This window comes from Etheostoma spectabile, chromosome 7 (assembly GCF_008692095.1).
Source record: "Etheostoma spectabile isolate EspeVRDwgs_2016 chromosome 7, UIUC_Espe_1.0, whole genome shotgun sequence".
NCBI classification, from domain to species: Eukaryota; Metazoa; Chordata; class Actinopteri; order Perciformes; family Percidae; genus Etheostoma; species Etheostoma spectabile.
The window spans coordinates 4,664,882-4,684,457 of NC_045739.1; the positions used below are offsets into that span (position 1 = coordinate 4,664,882).

The 19,576-nt window shown below is 40.9% G+C and overlaps 1 protein-coding gene across 1 annotated transcript in view; it reads left to right on the top strand.

The window, feature by feature from the left end:
- LOC116692606 (cadherin-4) overlaps positions 1 to 19,576 on the top strand; it is a 259,858-nt gene that overhangs the window by 175,133 nt on the left and 65,149 nt on the right. The window contains exons 4-5 of the mRNA XM_032521044.1: positions 6,434 to 6,660; positions 16,920 to 17,114. Coding sequence (XP_032376935.1) covers positions 6,434 to 6,660; positions 16,920 to 17,114 — 422 coding nt within the window. The remainder of the gene's footprint in view (positions 1 to 6,433; positions 6,661 to 16,919; positions 17,115 to 19,576) is intronic.

Genomic DNA, 19,576 nt, shown 5'->3' on the forward strand with positions numbered 1-19,576 from the left:
CTGATGTTTTGAGGAGGTGTATGACCTCCACACTTGCAGGAGTGGCCACAGATTTGCAATACAGTGCACGTGCATTCAAGTAGCTTTGTATTTGCCGTAAGGCCTTTCTTGTTTCTGAGCGCTTCTCTCATTCATTCGGTTAAAATTTAATGCAGTACACCCGAAATAGCAGATAGGATTTCTAGGAAACGAACAGAGGTGTTTTGGGGTAAAAAGTTGCCACACTCTGTCTGCAGCCTGCCGTCTGGGATTTTCACCCAGAGAAAGCAGAGCACTGAAGTAAAGTGTACTGGTGTTCAACCGAACAAAAACACAGAGTAAAGCTGCTTAATTTTACATAAGACACCACAGGCCATCCATATCCAGGACACACACAACTCTACATTCACTTGATGGTACACAGTCCGCTGCAGTAGAACAGGGTTGCTGTATAAGCAAGGCTGGGAAAGTTTAGAGGAAAAGAAACAGGGAACCAACAAAGTTGTTAGATGACCAAAATGCAAAACCAGAATGAAAGAATGCCCAGAATAAAAGCATTATTTTTTTAAAAGCTAATGAGATACTGTAGCACTTTTTTCTCACTCCCATTCACAATGAACATTCATCTTATGTCTACAAACGATATTTTCCCCCTTGCAAGTTCGCTATTTCCTCCCAACCAATAAAGCCTCTTTTAGTCTCTCTCACCACTGGAGTAGAATAGCGAAACAGCAAACTTGTGAAGCTATGATTAACATTAGCCATCACATTTTTCTGTCTGTGGGTAAGATTTAAAACCTCTCACCTCATTAGAACGATTCTGTTTTTAATTTGTTGTGACTTTGTAGTTTTAACATGACAGCAGATCATTCTTTGAATTTCCCATGTGCATATGGACATAAGTCCGATAATTAAATCAATACAAGCAGGTTAGAAAGTTAAACTAAGATGTTTGCTTTCATGCATATTTGATGGTTGAGTAGCTTTTATACTTAATACAGTTGCACTTTGTATCATATGTATGATCGCTGGTTCTTTTCATGAAAAAGGATATTGGGAAATACATATTTGGTTTGATGTTTTGTCTCTGCACTCTATTTGCGGATGCTCGTACAAAAGGCTCCGTGTCCAGCGTTCCTTCTCGTTTTTGTGTCTGTGTGCGCTTACATGCTGTGAGCTTTTTTGTAATGTGAGCTGGTCACTGCCACCATGCATTTGTATGTTTATGGAAAGGATGGATGGATGAGCCAGTCTCTATGATTGGCTTTAATGAAGCAGCTCCCCGATGGAATCCTAACATAGCACCCTTCCATCACACGTTTGTCTCCCTTCGGTAGTAGACGGTGGACCTGGCTCTGTGTAGCCAGTCACAGAGAGCCCAGTCCACTGTAGAGCTCCGCTCCACTCTGATTAGACTGCACACTCCCCATGGAGCTTCTGATCAGCAGCCGTACACGTCTCCCACCATCCCTCTCTTCAACCAGCCCTCTGTTTCCATCTCTCTGAGCTCCATTGCTCTCTCTTTGTCGCTCTTTTGCTCTCTCTTTCTCTCCTCTTTCGTTCTATCCATCTATCCATCTGTCCCTATCTCTCGGGAGGCCAGCCCAATTAACCTGTTTAAACAGCCATCTGAGCATCCCCTCCATTCCAATGTGGCTGTGTGAGAGAGAGCCAGTTCACTGAGCCAGGATCCCAGTGCCAGGCCCCCATCCGCTGTGCTACCCAGCCCCCTCCACCTCACCTCCCATTCCTCTCTGCTCCTTCTCATCATCATCTTCATTCTACAATTCCTCCACTTCTTCCTCCTGTCGTGTCCTTAATGGGTTTGATTGTAGCAAAGACCAGGGCTAGTTAGAGTGGTTTATTTACTGTTTTTTTAGGTCAGGGTGACATCTGATGCATTCTATGCATCATACTTTGAACATTTCAAATGGCTGCAGCTATAAACTCTGCTGCCTCTGGAGATCTCCACTCTTGCAACTGTAATCCGCCTATGAGCTTTTTCGCCTCTTCCCTTCCCTTTCTCCTCTTTAATGGTCTTTTATTCATTTCCCTGTCTCTCTGATTGCCACCTCCGCACAATCTCCATCCTTTCATCAATCTCTCTCTCTCTCTCTCTCTCATGCCCTTCCCTTCTCTCCCCTCTCCTCTCACCTTCTCTCTGTCACTCCTTAGCTTTCTCTCTCCCCTGACTGTATCCCTTTCTCACTTCCCTTTCAACACTTGTCACCTACTTCCTGTCAGGCTGTCCAGAGAACACCACAAGAAGGTCACAACTCTTTTCAGCGCTGCTCTCCTCCTTGTCCTTGTCTTGTCTTGGAGGGAGAAGGGAACTTTAATTAGAAAAGTGTAGATAAATGTGAAAATGGGATTTCGGGTGTGATATCATCCAAGCAACACACAATGCAATGGTTATATCATGGAATATATTTCCTCCCTGTGTGGCAACGCACATAGCATGGTAGCTTTTGTAACATTTCTAGGGTGTGACTGCTCACATTGTCGACATAGTGCAGAAGTGCTGGGCTGGCTGCTTGGCACACCGGGCTGTCTGTGTTATTTGCCAGATCAATGCACAACCTGGGCCCACTGTTTTATACGACTTGTTAATGTGCAGCACTGTGCCGTTGGGCTTCATTGCTCTGTTGTTGGCCGATTTTATAATCTCTCTTATAGCAGTATTGACCCAACTGGGGAAGGAGGAGCTATTGGGTGTGTGTGTGTGTGTGTGTGAGAGTGTGTGTGTGTGTTGATGGAGAGGTAACATTGGCACTGTCTTTTTCTTTAATTGGTGCATGAACAAGACCCTCTGGGTACTCTTCGTGCAGCCTGTCGCTCCATTTGTGTGTGGGTATTGGTGCAGTTAGTTCAGCTTGTCATTGCTGAGACATGGAGGCAATCAATAAATGCTTACATACACACACACACACACACACAGACACACACACACACACACACACACAGGGACCGATTATGCGCCTACAGCTTATACTACACCTACTTACTTGTTTATTGGCTCATCAATTTTGGCTTTTGCAGATTTTCACAGAATTACTTTTTTTTTCTTCAAACAAATAGTAAGCAACATATTAAATCACCACAAAAGATATCATGGCATAAAACAACCATATTTTGTGGCCTGAACCATTAATACCTTTAAGCAGAAACAAATGAATTAAGAAATAAAAAGGGGAGATGTAAAACGGCACCCTGGGCAGGTTGCGAGTCCATCACTGGGTCCTTACACGTAGACGCACAATCATTCACACACACCTTACCCAGCCCCTTTCTGCCATGAGGTCCGAACCTCTGCAGCCACTTTTGTAATTCAAGTACAGAATGTCTGTGCTAAAACTTGTGTTTAAAAAAAATCTTATTTTTACTCAGATGTATGTAGTATTCTAAGTAAGATCCAGGCGCACATGCTTTCTTTAATATTATTGAACATACTCCCCCTCAATTAGCCTTCCCCTCAGTGTAAAGCCTTAGCCCATAGGCCTCTTCCAGCCATGACTGCTGCACTGGGGGGCTGCGTGCATAGCTCAGAGAGAGACATAATAATTGGAGGACAGTGAGAGAAGGGACAACAGACCACCTGCTGCTTGTGTTTATTTTTACTGTTTGACAGTTTTCACAGATATGAGGACTTAAATAAAGCATGCTTTGATTTTGGACTTTCTTATTATAATCAGGCAGCCTTCCAAAACTCTGTTTGCACAGACACATGTTTGCCAACTGGTGTGTTTGTTATTGTCACTCACCACCTCCCAAATCTAATCTTTGAGAAACAAATAATGGTAAAATAATTAGACAAAAAGGAAAGAGAATGTAAACAGGAAACAGCAAGCAGGCTTTTTTTTTGTTTTTGCTTGTTTACGGCAGAAATGTTCAGCGACACAAAGAGAGAAACAGTATGATAAACAGCAGTGGATTTTTGCCTCTTGGGTTGATATGAGCCATCTCTTATGTCCTTTCTCCTCCTGTCTAGACCGAGACACTTGTGCAGCACCTGTTACACTCAGTGTTGTTGAAGAGCTGCCCTCTCTGACTCAGCTCTGAGTGGCTGTCTGGACATCTGGCCTTAGAAGGGTACTGGCATGATCACAGGCATATTTAGGGCCAGACAGGACAAAAAGCTGGATTTACTCACAGTACACTTACTGTAATGGAAGCCTTGTTTCAGTTGTTGTAGAGACGTGGGAAGAGAAGATACAGCAGTGAGTTACGGCCTTCATCTCAGGGTTTACTACAATATGCCGTCTAGACATCGTAATCCCGAGAGGAAAGGCTGCGGGGTGGGAGGATATGAGGATGGTAGGCCAATATGGGTTACAGTTGTCTGTGACTGAACTCATCTTATCATGAACTGTGTGAGAGTCTCATAAGAGATCAAACACAAGAGTGCACTAACAATGCACAAAGCTCAACACTGAGCTGATGGAAACAGTTCCATCTTAATGTGATAGACAGAAGTAGTTAATGTCTACACTGGAGAGCACAAACCTTGAGAGAGATTTTTATTCTTTACGTCTTGACCTCCCTCTGTCTGGGTATGGTTTTGTTCCTGGAGTATCATATCTCATACTTATTGTATTGTTAGTAATGTTCAGTTTATAAGGCGGTAGATAAGGACATTTTTTAAGTTAATTTGCTGTATATTAGCCACAGTTTCTAATGAATAGTTTGTGTATAGTAAGGATGCTCTGATGTCCCTGCTCTGTCTGTCTTTGTTGGGAATAAATTGTGGCCAGACATGTCAGGCAAAAACATTTTTTTTCATTCACTGTTCAATTTTGAGGTTTTTGGTCTTTCAGAGTATTGAAAAGAAAACCAAAACATACACATTTAAGTGTTTATTTTACTACACCTTATTTCTCCTAAGATATGATATAAGTATATATACTGCATGATTTGAAGAATAGGTGAAACATGCAATAAACCAGGTCATCCTTTTTTAAAGGCATACTATGCAGGGAAGTGTAACTTACTCTTTGTAAATTGTTACTTACTCTTTGTAAACACAACCAGGGGTGTCGGACTGGGGGTGAAAAAGAGACTGAGTACTCACATGAGGACCCAAAAAGATGCTAGAATGAATAGCTGTGGATGTGGGAAGGGGGCCATAGAAAGTGCCTTTCTACAGGGCCCAGAATTTTGTGCTACGCCCCTTAACACAACATTGAAAGTTGGCCGTTCCTCCCCCCAGCCCAGCAACACCAGAAGTGCATGTCCCCTGACCGTGGTTGCCAGAAAAAAGCCCAGTGTTCCACCTGCAGCATCACATACGCTTTCACTGTCGTTTTTGAACAAGCTTTGTCAGCTTGGCGTTTTGCCTTGCTATATTTGCATCTATTTGCTGCTGTGTTCACCATTTTGTGTCCTCTTGAATGCATGCTTGATGCCCAGAAACATCCCTAATACAGCAAAATAGGAAGAAAATACACTCAGAGGGCAAGGTCTGTACAGACACCTCCACACACTTCTGGTGGTTCTTAAGTGATGGTTGTTTCCTTTTTATAAGTCTATACTTAGTTGTTTAGGAAAATCTTGCATAATATGCCTTTAAGCCGTTCAGCGCGATGGTGTGTTGTGATAAGAACTGCTTAATGCTTGCAGTTTTCATATATGTCATATCCCTGTAAAAAGAAAGTGTAAAAAAGAAGAGGATGAGACGGCCTGGGCGGCAATCATGGGGAAGGCAGATGACCTCATGGCTGAGAGCTGAGTCGAGCTGCCAGAGATAACTGGAGCGATTTGGCCTTCAGATTAAAAGCATATTTTTTTCACTCAGGGGATAAAAAAACATAGTGCTTTTATGCCACAACACTAGAGGAATCAATATTTCATGACAAAACAGTAACATTTCTATTGTTTGTATTTATAGATTATATTTACTGCTTATGCAAAAGTGGCTGAACATTTCATTGGCATGTTTCAGAAGATAGCATATCATTTAGTTTCATAGTATTTAAAAAAAATGTAACCAGTTTTTATTATAATCAGGTCTTCTTGTCCACCTACAAAATAAGCTCTGTTAAGATCAATGTTTCACCCCCTCTGCAGTAGCAGCAGACCATACCATCACGTGGCAGTTTTTTCCACATGGAACTGGAGAGAACAATCCTCAATATTCTTAATCTTGTGATGTTTTGACCTATAATTAATAGAGACTAATGGGGTGATTCACCAGTGTCAAACCAAGCACAATGATACAATATCTCTAAGCTGTCAGTATACTATGTACAGGTGTACTGTGTGTGTGTGTGTGTGTGTGTGTGTGTGTGTGTGTGTGTGTGTGTGTGTGTGTGTGTGTGTGTGTGTGTGGTGTGTGTGTGTGTGTGTGTGTGTGAGAGCGAGAAAGAGAGAGAGAGAAGCATTTTCAACTGCTCCATGACGAGACAATACATGCTCTAACGAATAGTATATTAAATCTCCTTAATTCTCTTGTCTACAGTGACGTTCAATGACTGCATGGGGAATGAAGCTGTGGTTTTCCAAAGCAGTGACCCTTTCTTCAGCGTGCAGACTGATGGCTCCATCTTTGCCCAGGGAGAGGGAGCCAGCCTGGACAAACCTGTCCAGTTTAAACTTACAGCAAGTGGTCCACACACACATGTCTGGGAGACCGTTGTCCAACTGGCCCTAATTGACTCCCCATCACCTCAACAAAATGAAAACGAGGTGAGTTTTACTCTTACTGAGCTCAAGCACTGACACGCAAATATCATGCTTCAAATTCCAATTACCATCCCAGAGTTTCTTCTTCCTATCAAATTTCCTCCAGTGGTCTGGTAACAGCAACAGCCAAGAATCAGGTCAGAACTCCTTGGGGTTTTAGAGAGAGATGGAGGGATGGAGAGAGAGACTTCAGCAAATAGAAGTAGCACGTGGCTGAAAGTGATAGAATCACAATGCCACAGGGAGAGAGTATGATTCCCCTCAGACATAAGCTGTTATTGGAAAACATCCTGTGCCTTGGATACCCCGGGGGTCCTTGACTCCTTCCTCCTCCATTTAAAAGCTGTCAGAGGTCAGACGGGGACTGATCAGCCTTCCCTGTGACTACAGCACCACGAGGCAAGATCTGATTGTCAATATCAGCACAAGTGTTAATCAGATTAGGTAACGACAACACACATGATGAGGGGCAGTGTTCCTGACAACATCACATCTAGCTGAGACCGATGTATCACTTACGAGACATACTGACTGAAATGGATCCACTAAGTCTTGGTTGGCAAAGTTGGTTTTTGGAAGCAGCCAGCTGTCCCTTACTGGCCATAGAAAAACGCTGACATTTTCAAACTTTAAAACTGTATGCCACTGTCGCACTGTTGCTTGCTCTGGAGGAAACTACTAGAACTGTTGGGTCCTTGTAAATTCTGGAGTGTGGTCTATCTGTATAGTGTCTTGAGATAACTCTTGTTATGAATTGATACTATAAATAAAATTGAATTGAAATTGAATTGAATTGTATGTGAAAATACAGTCTTATAAGTGACTGAACAATATTCTTGAAACAGCTATAATAGATATGTATGTGTGTGTGTGTGTGTGTGTGTATATATATATATATATATATATATATATATATATATATATATAAAATATTTATGACAGCGAAGGATAAAAATTGTCTAAGGTGAAAAGGGTTTCTTTTATTGACAAGCTCACAGAATTATAGTATCACCTGACTTAGCCGTTCCTATTAGCTCTACAGAGCTTTATAACTTTTTTTTTGCTCATGTCATTACTGGCAGTTGTTTTCTGTGAAAAATCTCTAAAGACCCGTTATACACTACCTGCTCAGCCCCAGCAACCAAACAAAGTTAGCGACTAACTGGGGAACTTCATTTAGCAGCTAAAGAGCTAGATGTTTTTTCACAATGAATTTTCAGGTTGCCATGAACACGACTCCAGACGATCGACTATATCAGTGTGTTTATACCTGGTTTTCACTGCCCCTGTCATTTCAGGAATAAACATTTTCCTCCAGTGTTACTAGTTAGTGTATATTAAAGAAAATCCATGACTGAAGTTTTAAATGCAAAAAAACTTTAATTTGCATTACCTACTCATTCCAGTTCAGACTGATGGGTGGCTGTGTCTCATTTACAATTTGGCAGAGGGCAGCAAACCCCCTTCATAGGTTATTTATTGCAGTGCTAAGCCAGATACACGGGCAAATACACTTAACAATATTTTAGATGAACTTCAGAAGCCATTTGAACTATATTGCCATCACTTTGAGTCTTGAGTTAATCATAACCCATAATAAACTGAACTTTAGAAGTGTGTGAGCAACATATGGAAATAAAAAAAATAAAAAAAAACTCTGCCAGCAAGGTTATTTTTAATGATTGAATGTGTCTCACTGTTCCAAAAGTTTAAATTTTTTTAGTATTTAGATTTTGAAAAAGAAGAAATGACACAAAGTCAGTAAGAGAATCATCAAGACAAATAGGGAGGCGGAGTGGGACATTGGCCTACAAAGGATCTGTCAGTGGGAGTGGGTGGAAAGATGAGTATGTTGCTCTGGCTCTGAATAGGTTGGCCTTTATTCTCACACTGTTGTAGCTTAATGAAATTAAATGATTCACTGGCTAGTATGGTGTGAGCTACAGTATTGAACAACAATGTGTCAAAGGTAAATTTACTGGCTATTCTACTTCAATTTCCAGTGCGCCAAGTATTATAAAGAAACTGAGGAGCCATGAACAGACAGAAAATTAGAAAGCGAGACAGGGCCAGAGGTCAGAAATACGCCACACGTAGGAACATGTATGCAGCGCGAGCAGGAAGCGGGGCGCTAAAACAAAATGTGATGTTTCATTATGGAAATGGCGCTTTGTGGCGTGCTCTGTTGAATAATAACTTCCAGATGTCTGGGTAGCCAGGGGCTGGCTGATATCAAAGCGTGCAGGGTTTTGGGGAGGCTGTGGCATGGAGGGGAAGAACTGGGACCACCGCCAGCTGGCTAAGGCTGATGGCACCAGGGCTGGGGGGGCTGCATCCATTTCACACTCAGTGACCCTTTTCCCAATATTTTTGGGGTGCAAAAGCGTTGTGTCGGGTAGTTCGAGAATGTTATTTTTCTTTTTTTTGTAGAGATTATGTAAAAATAAATTTTGGAATTAGGGCTATTTTGCGTCCCATTTTAATGTATGTAGGGGTCTATGTGCGTTTGTCTTTTTTTTGGGGAAAAGTGTTCTTTTTACATAAGGTTTTTATCGGGTTTAAGTTGGTTGCATTAAAAGATTTAGCTACCTTTTGTGTTGGATCAGAGAAAAAAAACCCACCCCCTTTTTATTCCTGCGTTGTGGCTTTATAAAGGGGCCTTTTTGCCATTTTCAGGTTCAAAATTGTTTTGAGGTTTGGGTACCAAAAGGGGTTAGGTTTCATTTTCATAAACCCTATTTTGGTTGTAGAAATTTGCTGAGCCCCTGTTTTCCCCCTGGGTTTAGGTTCTGTTTTGCTACATGAGACATCCCTTCTAATACCTTTTTTTGGGTTGCCATGCTCATAGCTGGGTTTGCACCCCTAGCTACTTTTCCCAAATTTTGGGTCATACAAGGGGGGTTATTGGGAGATTTCTTCACTTGGGGAATACCTGCAGAACGGGACTTGTAGTATTCTTTTGGGAAATTAAGTGAACTAGTGTGTAATCTAGCGTTCCCCCCTCATCTCGGCTAGTGACGGAAACCGGCGATTTTAAAACAGCTAAAAGGGAAAAATGAAGGCAGGGGAATTCTTTTAATTTTTTTTCCATGTTTATACTTTTTGGAACCCAAAAATTTAAACCACCCCAAATCCCAGAAACAGTGATCTTTCAACAGCCCTTTAAACCTTTGCCCCTTGACAATTTGTTCTGCCCCTTTTTCCTTCATCTTTATTGTTTGATTAAGTTCGAAGACAGTCTCCGCTTAAAACCGTTTTTTAAACAATTTTTATCACCTTCCCGTACTTTTTTCTTTCGTGCAAGTGGAAAAAGAAAGATGAATCAAACTGCAGGTTTTTTCAAATTTAACCTGGCTAGAGAAAAGCCCACTTAAGCCTTTTGCAGCAGTGATGGGCACAACTCTTTCTCTTTCTCTCTTTTTTCTCGCCTTCTTTTTCTCTTTACATCTCTCCCCGGGGAACTCACTAGTACCTGTTAGCATGTGTAGATAAAAGGATTTGGAGCATGACTTATTTAGGAAAGGGGAGGGAGGGGGAGGGGGGGCACACATCTGTTTCTGACAACCCTTTTCCATTCCTTCTTCCTCATTCAATCCCAAACATCTCGCCCCACCTCTGCCTCCCCGCATCGCACTGGTGGGATGTGGGGCAACCATCCCCTGCAGTAACCCCAACTAAGTCTTCCTCTCTCTGAAGAATAAAAATATATTTGTCCAGCCCCAGTTCACATCTGTCTCATCCTGCTCCGCTGACAAACCCTGTTTGTGCATACAGGCATGTTGCACTTGGCAGTGGTTGGTCTCCTGAATATCGACTGAATGCAAAGGATCATGTGCATGTTTCAGTGAACTTGTCACACAGTACAGCAAACATGGAATTTGGCAACATGTGTGTTTGGACAGCTAGTCGGTCTCTTATACAGACTGCCAACACAGTACAAGAGGAGGACAATAGGGTATTGGTGCCTTTTTGGGCCGTAAGCATGAGAGCATGCTGTTTAAGCTTGTGAATATGATCACGTTTTCGGGGGCTTTAGCTCCATCAGTGGCCGAAAGAAGACCCGCTGCTTTCCCTCAACTAATATTTAGAGACAGAAATAATTTCGACATGCTTTATTTAAGTGGAAATGCCTATTAAATGTTACGGAAATTTGTATTTTACTGCACTGATTATGTTTTTGATCAATACATCATTTGAGCGTTCTAAAGGTTTCCTGACTAGGCTGAAAGGCGAGATTAAAAGTGAATTCTTAATGTTGATGAAGATAATATACTTACAGGGAATATATCTAAAGCTGCTATTATCAATATTTTTACATTCTGTCCTGCATCAAATGACTAAGTGTATGTAGAAGGTTGTTCTCGTAGTGACATACAGTGGCTTGCATAAGTTTACACACCCATGCTAAAGTTGATTAAAAAGAGGAATAGAAAAACATCTTTTGGAAATTGATCTTAATGCCTTAATTAAATAAAAAAGTAAAATCCAACCTTTTAAGGACATCAATTTTGTTTGTAAATTAATAATGTATTGTAAATAAATAAATGTTCTTCCTTAAAATACAGTCTACACCCCCCTATGTTAAATTCCCGTAGAGGCAGGCAGATTTTTATTATTAAAGGCCAGTTGTTTCATGGATCCAGGATACTATGCATCCTGATAAAGTTCCCTTGGTCTTTGGAATTAAAATACCCCCCCATCCATACCTCACATACCTTCAGTATCATGGTTTGCTGTTGATTTGCATTGGGAGATGATCTTATGGAAAGTTCCCCATGCCTATGGTTTTTTATTCCTCTTTTTAATCAACTTTAGCATGGGTGTGTAAACTTATGCAAGCCACTGTACACACACACCACACACACACACACACACACACACACACACACACACACACACACACATATGCATACTGTATGCCAGGTTGTTTGACACATTTTCTTTAAAGAAGCGTTAAAAGCTTTTCTCCTGGGTGTCCATCTAATGAAGTCTGCCTTAAAAGCATTGTTTCCACTGGCAGATACAAGCCAACCCTCTGAAGGGTGTTGACCAAGCAAGAACAAAACAAAAAGATATATAGAGAAAATACTTTTTATAGACTGCATTTTACAGGACCCCTAAACTTTCAATATGTGCCAGAAGCCACTGCCATCTTCTAACACTGTAGCCTTCTCCTGTGTTGTATTTTATTTTTATACTCAAATGTCAACTGCTGGGGAGGAACTGCAGGGCTACATATTGCACAGAAGTAATATAAAATGAAATATTGGAGGTGGTATTAAAAAACAGTAGCCTCTTACTATGTAAATGTATGGTGATTGAACCTCTTTCTCTTATGCTCCCGAATTCACAAGCCCAGATTTTTCTTATGCTCTGACATGAACAACCTCCCACCCACACACAGAGCAAGCACATATATCCTTCACTCTCTGCCTGCCCTGTTTTCTTTACTGTAATGACACTGAACAGTTTTATCTATCATCTCTGGTGAGTGGTTTCCAATTGTTTTAGTTTTTTTCCCTCCCACCACCCTGTCTTGCATCCCCACCTATTCTCTTTGTGTTTTCACACAGTACTGTTAGGGTGCACAGTCGCACCAGGGCTACTAAAGTCTTCAGTTTGAGCTCCACCCTATCCAGCATTTTATTAAAACCTGACACAAATGTTAATCCATTGGCTACTACTACAACAAAAAAGAAGCCTTAAGGCTTCACAGATGTGCAGTATATTCACAAATGTGTGATGATTAAAGTTTTACTGATAAAGGAAATAAAAAGATATATCAGCAGACCTGCAGTTTGACTGCATTCAATGCATTGGCCATAAATCTGTTAATATTTTTACTGTTTCTTACCTGTGAGAACCCAGCTATTCACCCCAAAATCAAAATGACATATTTTCCTTCTTACCAACTATTTATTAATCTAAATTATTTTGGTGTGAGTTTCCCAGTTTTGGGGAGATGCCGTTTTTTCAAATATAATGTAACTAGATGGCCATTAGCTTGTGCTCGAAGTGCCAAAAAACCCAACAATTTCTCCTTCCAGAAATCATGACCCAGTTACTCAAGATAATCCACAGACTTTGTGATGAGCGATTTCATCTCACACTGTAACAAGCAGTAGCCTCTCATCCATGACCGTGCTTCCTTCTGCGCTGTGATACAGTTGGCGGGTATAGTTTAATAAAAAGAAAATAGTTCCTACATGGAACTGCTCACAACCAGGTCTGTAGATTATCTTGAGTAACCAGGTCATGATTTCTGGAAAGAGACATTGCTTTTTTTTAATTTTCATGTTTGTTTTTTTAGGCGCTTTGAGCATGACAAGTCAAGTGCCATCTAGTTCCATTTTATTCGAGAGAAGGACATCTCCCAGGCTGATATCTCCAACACTGGGCAACTCACACCAAAATTCAATCACTTTTGATAAATACAGTAGCATTACAGATGAGGGTGAAAATATAAGGCTGGTCCGATGCCATTTTCTCTATTTTATCCTCAAATTTCATATGCAGTTTGATACTTTTAATGTTTGACTTTTGCTTTTATAGTCCTGTGTACACAGGTGTGTAACTTCTGCTATCATTGGTTCCACCCTGTTTAAATAAAGGTTGAATGAGTAAGTTTGTGAGTGAATGAATTAATGAATTAATGAATGAAAGGCATTTATCTGGGCCTGCTGGGAGGAGTCTTTGGTAGGTAAAGCTCTGTGCTGTTGTTTTACCTTGGGTGCACCATCAGCCTAACACAGCTCAGTGCTGGATGAATCACTGTTATTGAGAAAAGCTGTCAAGACCCACTGACTCGGAGGAGAGACGTAGAAAAACAATAACACTGCAAGAGAAGGGCAGGGGGAGCGAGGGATAGCTCAGGGGAACATGATTGAGACACTGTGCAACTGATGCATAGCTTCAGCAATGATGTTTGAATGACTGAATTCTTGACATGTTTTCGCTAACCCTGAGATAGGATGGTAAACTATCCATAGAAGAACTCCCCAGATTGCCACTTTAATATACCTTCAGATCAATTATGTACAGCAGACCCTGCGACATTAAGCATGTCATAGTTAGAAAGAAAGCCTTGAGCTGGTGATGGAGGCTATGAAACCTTGCCATAGATGCATTGATGTTTGTAAGAAGCAACTGCAACACATCTGATTATCTGCACTCTGGTGCCTAGACCTGGGGTGCCCAATTAAAGGTCTCTTACTGTATTTTCAATGACTTTGCTTCTGCCTGCTTTGGATGCATTTGTAATGAAGGATAATCTCTGCAGTTCACCTTCATGTGTTTTATAGTATTTCCACATTGGGACATTCATTTAGATATGTCTGATAGCTTCAGCATTTGATGTAGCTCTTCTGACACTTGGGTGAATTAATGATCATGTGAAGTATGAAAATGGGCTCCTTTCAAGCTCTTTATTTGAGCATCTTTCAAAAAGACAGGTTTGTGGTGGCCATCTCTCTCTGCATTCAAGGGAGATGTATGATAGGAGAATACTGAATGAGTTAATAGGCTTTTTATATCCGGTGTCCATAGTCCATAGTTTATTGTCTCTTCCGCATACTGCATGCACAAACATACACATGCACATACACACCCACAGATACAAAGGATTCACAGAGACAGTACATATGTACACTTTACAGCTCAGTCCTGCACAGGCCTGATGCATGATGTCACAAATGAACTAAATACAATGATAAACAGACATCATTTAATATATTGTTTTTGTTGCTTATATTTCACACTGCAGACAATAGATGTTATGCTTTTAGAAATATCAATACTTATCACCATATATAGGCAAACAGTGGCAAATAGGAAAGGATTTTGTACATTATTAAAACATGTGATGATGTCTAGTTTGCTTAGAGAGCCTTTGCTCTGTAGTTTTAAATAGTGAAATTATTAAAACATCAAGAATATGCCTTTTGTTAAGCTCTTGGTCTTATTTGAAAAGCTCCTGTTCAGCGCCATTGCACACAATAATCTATTTAATACATACATCCATTTAAAATCTGCCTTTGTTACAGAATCCTTTCTTTTTCTTACTGATTTTTGGTTACATCCCGTTGATGTAATTAACATGGATTGGTCAGGAGTTTATCATCAGAATTTATGATTGCCCAAAATATGGATAGAAAAAATAATTCAGCAAAATCCTCATCCTATTCCCATGGTCCTGCGATGCCCTGTTACAGCCTTGTAATGCCGAGCAGTGCCCTGCTATGCCATGAAATACTACAAACTACTATTTTTAGCCACTGTTCCATTATCTTTTACTGTGACTGTTATTACCACTCTTCATTTCAACCCCAACCGTCCGTCAGACACCGCCTGCCAAGAACCTGGGTCTGTCCGAGGTTTCTTCCTAAAAGGGAGTTTCTCCTCGCCACTGTTGCACTGTTGCTTGCTCTGGAGGGAACTACTAGAACTGTTGGGTCCTTGTAAATTATAGAGTGCGGTCTAGACCTACTCTACCTGTATAGTGTCTTGAGATAACTCTTGTTATGAATTGATACTATTAATAAAATTGAATTGAATTGAACTATAAGAGGCAAAATCTTCTTTTTTCCCCTTAGGAATATAATGCACCAATGTAGTGCAGCAGTGGACAAATTGCATTTTCGTTTGGTCAAAGACTGCAGCCATGTGATGATTCCAGTGTGTTTTCCTGTGTAAAGGTCACAAAGGCCCCGCATTGTATTTCTCAAACTTTAAAGTATGTTCACACTTCATGCACCTGCCACATTTTGCTCTGATACTAGTATGCTATGAATTGTTGTCATTGGAAAGTACTCTACATACAGGAGCAGTATAATACTAATAAAACTAATAACAAAAATATAATGTTAAAAATGTTTCTATATAGCAATTTTCAAGCTATACCAAAATTCGAATCAAGCAGCACTTTTTAAAACAAGTGCAAGATATCAAAAGAATATCAAAAACAGAAACATGTGGGAAATGCTACAATGATATACAAAGCAAGCATAATTCAATTCAAATAAAACCATAAAAAAGTAGCATAAGAGGAAATATGCAGTGCTGCAAGAATGTAAGAGAAAACATTGTTAGTTGTAGGCCAACTTGTAAAAATAAGTTTTAAAGTGCTCATATTATGCTTTTGGTCTTTTTCCCTTTTGTTTATTGTGTTATATACTTTTTCTGTGCACGTTATAGGTTTACAAAGTGAAAAAGCCCCAAAATCCACCCCAAATCTTCCAGAGGAAACACACAAACTGCTCCAGCATGTACCTTTACTTCTGTGACAAACGTGCGTCACTTGTTTGATGTATTCTGAAAATACATAAACCTGTTCTGGTACAACCTCTAAATACATTTATGAACTTGAAAATCAGCATAATTGGGCGCTTCAAGGGGGCGTTTAAAAGCTGCAGTGGAGTCAGCCGATCTCACACTGAGAGGAAGCCTGTTCCAAAGCCAAGGGGGCCATAACCGAAAAACGCACGTTCACCCTTAGTTTTCAGTCTGGTGGGTGGAATAGCTAAAAGATTTTGATCAGCTGATCCTAGGGGCCTTTGAATGTAATTATTAGAATTTTTAAATGTATTCTAAATCTCTGGCAACCAGTGAAGTGGTGCTTAGATTGGAGTGATATGACAGAACTGCCTAGACTTAGTTCTGGCTGCTGAGTTATGGATAAGTTGCAGTTGTGAGACTGAGTGGGAGTTTAAACCGGTGAAAGAGCATGGATGTGTGTGAATGATCCTTGTTCCGGTTGCTAAGCTTCCTAGTCGTCAATTAGGTGCAGAAGGGCCTAACTGCTAGTGAACGAGTTATTGAGTCAGCGATTGAGTAATCTTGTGAGTGAATGAACGAATGAAAGAGTGAATTAGTGTGCAGAGGATCCACAGCGCTTTGCTTCCATACTGAAGCAACATCATGCATTCTCCTGAGCTATAGTAATGATATGTTATAGAAACAAATAATAGATAAATGTGTGTGTGTTGCACACGTAGCCAGCCTAAGGCCCACCTGTGCAATAATGTCTGGAAAAACGTATTCACTAATATAATGACAATAGAATTCACTGGAATTAACAGGTCACAAAGATTTTAAATATATATTTATATTTATATATGTATTTAACCTGATTAACAATACTGAACGGTTTTTCTTGTCCTGCGAATTTCTGCTTTGAGACAGGAAAGACTTGGGTATTACGTCAGTTGCTGTTATCATTAACAGCTCATCCAGCTTCCTAAACAAAGCCTTGTCTTGTCTTTAAGGTCAAAAAGGAAGAGGGGAAAGTCGCTGAGAGAAAAGAGATGGAGGAGTCCCAAGCACCACCTCTGGTCATCATGTTCTCAGGGTCCGGTCTGAACAGCTCCAAGGGTCTACGGAGGCAGAAGAGGGACTGGGTGATCCCACCAATCAATGTGGCAGAAAACTCTCGAGGACCGTTCCCACAGATGCTCGTCAGCGTAAGTGACAGCTTTGATGGGCTGCATCACTGATTTGTCCTGAATTTACAGCTGGAATATCTTGAGGGCACTTCCCGGCTAACGCTGATTGGGGGTGTGTTATTGACGGTGATACAGAACAGAAATACATTAGCATAACCTGTTTGTCCTCCATATTCTCACAGATGATTATGTTGTGGTGCCCTGGTGTAATTATACACACAAACGTGTACGGTATTTAAACAGCCCTGATTGGCCCTGAGACGTTTTCCCTTCAGACACAGGCAAGCTCCAAAACAGCGAAGCAGCTAAACTCTCCTACAGTGTGAAGTCCATTGGGTTTAGAGTGAAACATGATTATTATTATTTCCTCCTTATTTCCCCTTTTTCACGCCATTTCAGGAAGGTTGCATGAAGTACAGTACTATTTAAATAGCTCATTTATAACAATACAATTTGTCATAAATCTTTACCTAAGCCATAACTCTGGGCCTACTTTGAGATTTAAGGAGAGACCATAAAAGCTGCTATTCCCAGGCCAAAAAGAGCAGGACACTACTTCATCCCCTATGCCCCAGTGCGGGGCATGATATTTTAAACTTAGATGAGTCAGAGGTAATAACATGAACAATAAACTGCATCCATGTTAAGAACCAGGAATATACAAATAGTGACATCTCAGCTGTTTGTGCCTAATCATTATTCAATACACCTTCCCTCATTTAGCATTCAAGATTTGAATGTGGCAAAAACAACTGACTCCCATCACTGCAAATTAGATGTCTGCTAAACTGCTAGTTTTCGTGAGTACAAAATTTAAACGCAACATGGCGAGGGTTGGAGGTCAAGCCAGTGCAAGCCTGTCGGAGAATAACGTAACATGAATGAATAAACGTTTGTGTAAATGTGTTGTTGTGCAAAGGCTCGAGCTGCAGAGTGCTTAAAATTCAGAGATTCTGTCACAACAGAACGCGCAGTGTGTCTTTCTCGTAGCAAAGCGCTAGACTCTAAGCTTGTGGTGTGCGCGGTAATTCATCAAAAAACATCATTCCAGTAGACTGCTGCTTCATTCCCTGCACCCACTTTCCTTCTCTCTTTATCTGGGATATCTAGCCATCAGCTTTTCCTCGCTGTTTACAAAACTCTAACAGTTTATCTCTTTTGGCTCTTAAAATGTGCAAAAGCAGCATTTTTTCTTCTTTGTTTCTGTTCTTTGTTTTTCTACCAGGTTTTATCCAATCCCTAGGGAAAAGCCTGGCGAGATGCTTGAAGGAAACTTTCTTTTATGCTCCCTTTTTTTTTAAATATATATATATATATATAATGAAACAAAAAATATCAAGTCAACGAGGGGAGAGTTTGTAAGTCTTTGTTTTGGAGTTGGAGTGCTTCTTAAGCTGGAGTGTGTCCCATCAGCCTGGCACAGTGTGGCACTCTCATCCAAACCCACTGAGCCCTTCAGTAGTGCTACACCAGCCATAAAATGGTCAGACAGTTCTGCTGTTTCCATGAGCTGGTCAGGACCAGAGAGAGACAGAAAAGGCGATGGGGCAGGGTGAAAGGGAGAGGGTATCAAAGGAACATTTGGAAGTAGAATTTGCAGCCAAACACAATCCACTTTGTGCAGTAAATAAATCCGTCAGGGGCTGGTGGATTGCTCGGAGTGGAGCGTTCAGAGTCTGAACGCTCCACTCTCAGCAATCCACTAGAGCAGAGGAGAAGTGATGCGTGTTGATGCCTCTGTTGGGCTCTCAGACTTTCTCTTTAATGATGACTGGAGGGCAGGCAGGACCATACTGAGATCCAGAGATTTTAACAAGGAGACAGCTCTACGGAGTGGATGGCATGGGAATGATTTTGCCAAACTTCTTGTTTATGCGTTTTGTCCATTTTCATGACCTCTTTACCCTCAGTCAAGGGTTGATGCAAAGACTGTATAAGGGAAGTCAAATCATCTGGATCGCCCCGTGGTGGCTGGTTGCAGTACAGGTTATAAACCCCGCCCCCTCCAGGTTAGCAGATGGGACATTGGCGAAACTAATGAATCACAACACAAAATTCCCGTCACATACAGTACATTTTCCCCAAAGTTGGTTCATGTCACTTTAGGTAGTTCTTATCATCCTGATTGATCAAGTGTTAATTTTCTGATAGGTTTGGCTTTTATTAGTTTTTTGGTGCTATGAAAACGGGGTGAAACGTCATTATTGACAGCTGGAATTGAGTCGCGATTGGCCTGGTGGGTGAATGGGCGGGACTTCCATACCATTGCTAACCTGCCTGTCTCACTTTTGTACAGCGAAAGGAAGTGGAGACGCATTGTCCATCTTATAATAATCTATAAACAGTCAATGCTCAGTCAGAACCCACTCAAGTCTTATGTGGAAGATGTCGCAATAGATCTTACTGTCTTTCTTTCTCTCATCTCCTCTCCTGTCTCTCTCCAACAGCCATTTCTCAGTGCTCTGAGTGCTATGGCTGTG